Raw genomic sequence first — 1985 nt, forward strand, 5'->3', positions numbered from 1 at the left:
TATTGGTAATAATCTTATGATCCACCAAATGCTTTGTAAGTGTTAATACACTCATAGACAGTAAGGTTTAGGCCATGATGATTTTAATATTATTATTTATCAGTGCATTCATCCATCTTCCGATTTTCGAAAATAAATTTTTTAGTCCTAAAAGCCTACCTGTATGTTATCCCCTTTACTAGAATACCAAAAAAGCAACCCTCCAATACGTTTCAGGCCCAAGAAGCAGGCATTTGTTGGAATTTATGGAGAGAGAGAGGAGATCGGAAAGAAAGGGGATTTTTTATTTTAATAAATAAATTAATTATAATAATTACTGAAACAAATAATTTAAAAAATATTTAAATTGAAACAAGAATAAAACTCTAATTTAATTTATACATGTATATACAGCGGATTTGGTACCTATTTTCCGTACATTAGGTAGCGTTTGGTGGAGAGACAAAGACGGAAAGATTGAGACTGAGAGACAGAGACTAAGAGACAGGAATTGAAATAAATCTCAGTATTCTGTTTGGTGCAAAATAGGAGACAGGAATTGAAACAAGAATGAAATTCTAATTTAATTTGCACAAACGATAAAATTGGAATTAATTAATTAAAATGAGAGTATTTTAGGTATAAAATGTTATTAAAATTTCAGTCCTCTGTGTCTCTACTTTTTGGAAGTACTAAAATACTGAAATTTTAGTACCAATCTTTGAGTCAACAAACATGATACTGTGTCTCAGTCTCTCAATCTCTGTTCTAATACCTCAAAACAAACACTAAAGTCAACTGAGCCATCTCCAGTGTATCTACTCTCTTTATCCTTCATTCATCCTTCCGATATGAAATAAAATGATACTTTTTCCCAAAGCTTAATTGTTCACTATAAAAGCAATTTTAATTTGATTGAAGCAGATCCATTCAAAATTTCGATTTCACTAGCGCCGCATCTTTTTTTTCTTATAAAAAGAGAGCCGATACGCATAGGTCTATAAAATACAAACCTTTTCCACCAACTCTGCACTTTCTAATAACCATGCTTGAGAAGTGACAAGGTCCATGTGTCTAATTGCAAGGATCTGAAGAAACAACAAAATAACGAACTTAAGCTTCAACTTTTCAAATTATTCTGGAGGTAAAGCAAATTTTGATTGGAATGTCATAAAATATAATGGATATATATATATATATATCAGTTAAAAGAAGAGGCTATTAGTGCAAAGGAAGAAATAAATGGTTTGAATAACGTAATAGAATCGGTAACTGGCGAATTACAGAAGGCAAAAATTGAACTGAATATGTAAAAGGAGAAAGACATTGAATCGCAGGTGGAGATCGTATTACTGAAATCGTAATTTTAGGAGCACAAATTGGCTTACATTCACGAAGAACATGAAAATCAAGATTCGCAGGGCAAATTGAATATGATAACAAGGATCGGATCTGGAACTGGATCTGGATCTGAAGAAGTCAGAATGAACATGGAGAACAAGAATGGTGAAATCGCAGTGGTGGCTATGGGTGCAAAATTGCCGTGTGAGTTAGCATCAACGAAGAAAGAGTTGAGAATAATGGCGGCGGCGAAGATCGCGGAGCTGAGGGGGCGAGCAGAACAGGCTCTAAGCAGGACTCAACGGAAAGTGACTTCTCTCTCCACTCTGCTGGAGAGTGAGGGAGGCAGCGAGAGGGACGTGTGTGAGGAGAGAGCTTAGGGTTAGGGTTGAAAATTGAAAAATGATAGTTTTTTAATTTATTTTAAAATCTAGTAGTATTATTTAAAATAGTGACCGATTTAGCTACTAATTAATTTGTAACTTTTATTGTTTAGTTGGTCGCAAATTCGGTCACTAATAGCATAATTAATTAAGATAAATAATCACTCAACCAACCTAAATTGATTAAGCGTAATTCAAACTCCAAATACCTTCTTAAATATACGAATGAAATAATCATTCATCTAACTCAAATTGATTAAGATAAATACTAATTTTTTTAAT

The 1985-nt window shown here is 33.2% G+C and overlaps 1 protein-coding gene across 1 annotated transcript in view; it reads right to left on the reverse strand.

Moving 5' to 3' along the window:
* Nucleotides 1-1685, reverse strand: part of LOC107642163 — a 2389-nt gene extending 704 nt beyond the window's left edge. The window contains exons 1-2 of the mRNA XM_016345469.2: nucleotides 1368-1685; nucleotides 993-1067 (exon numbers count right to left, since the gene is read on the reverse strand). Of these exons, the coding sequence (XP_016200955.2) occupies nucleotides 993-1067; nucleotides 1368-1382 (90 nt within the window). The 5' untranslated portion in view covers nucleotides 1383-1685. The remainder of the gene's footprint in view (nucleotides 1-992; nucleotides 1068-1367) is intronic.

Source organism: Arachis ipaensis, chromosome B05 (assembly GCF_000816755.2).
Source record: "Arachis ipaensis cultivar K30076 chromosome B05, Araip1.1, whole genome shotgun sequence".
Lineage (NCBI taxonomy): Eukaryota > Viridiplantae > Streptophyta > Magnoliopsida > Fabales > Fabaceae > Arachis > Arachis ipaensis.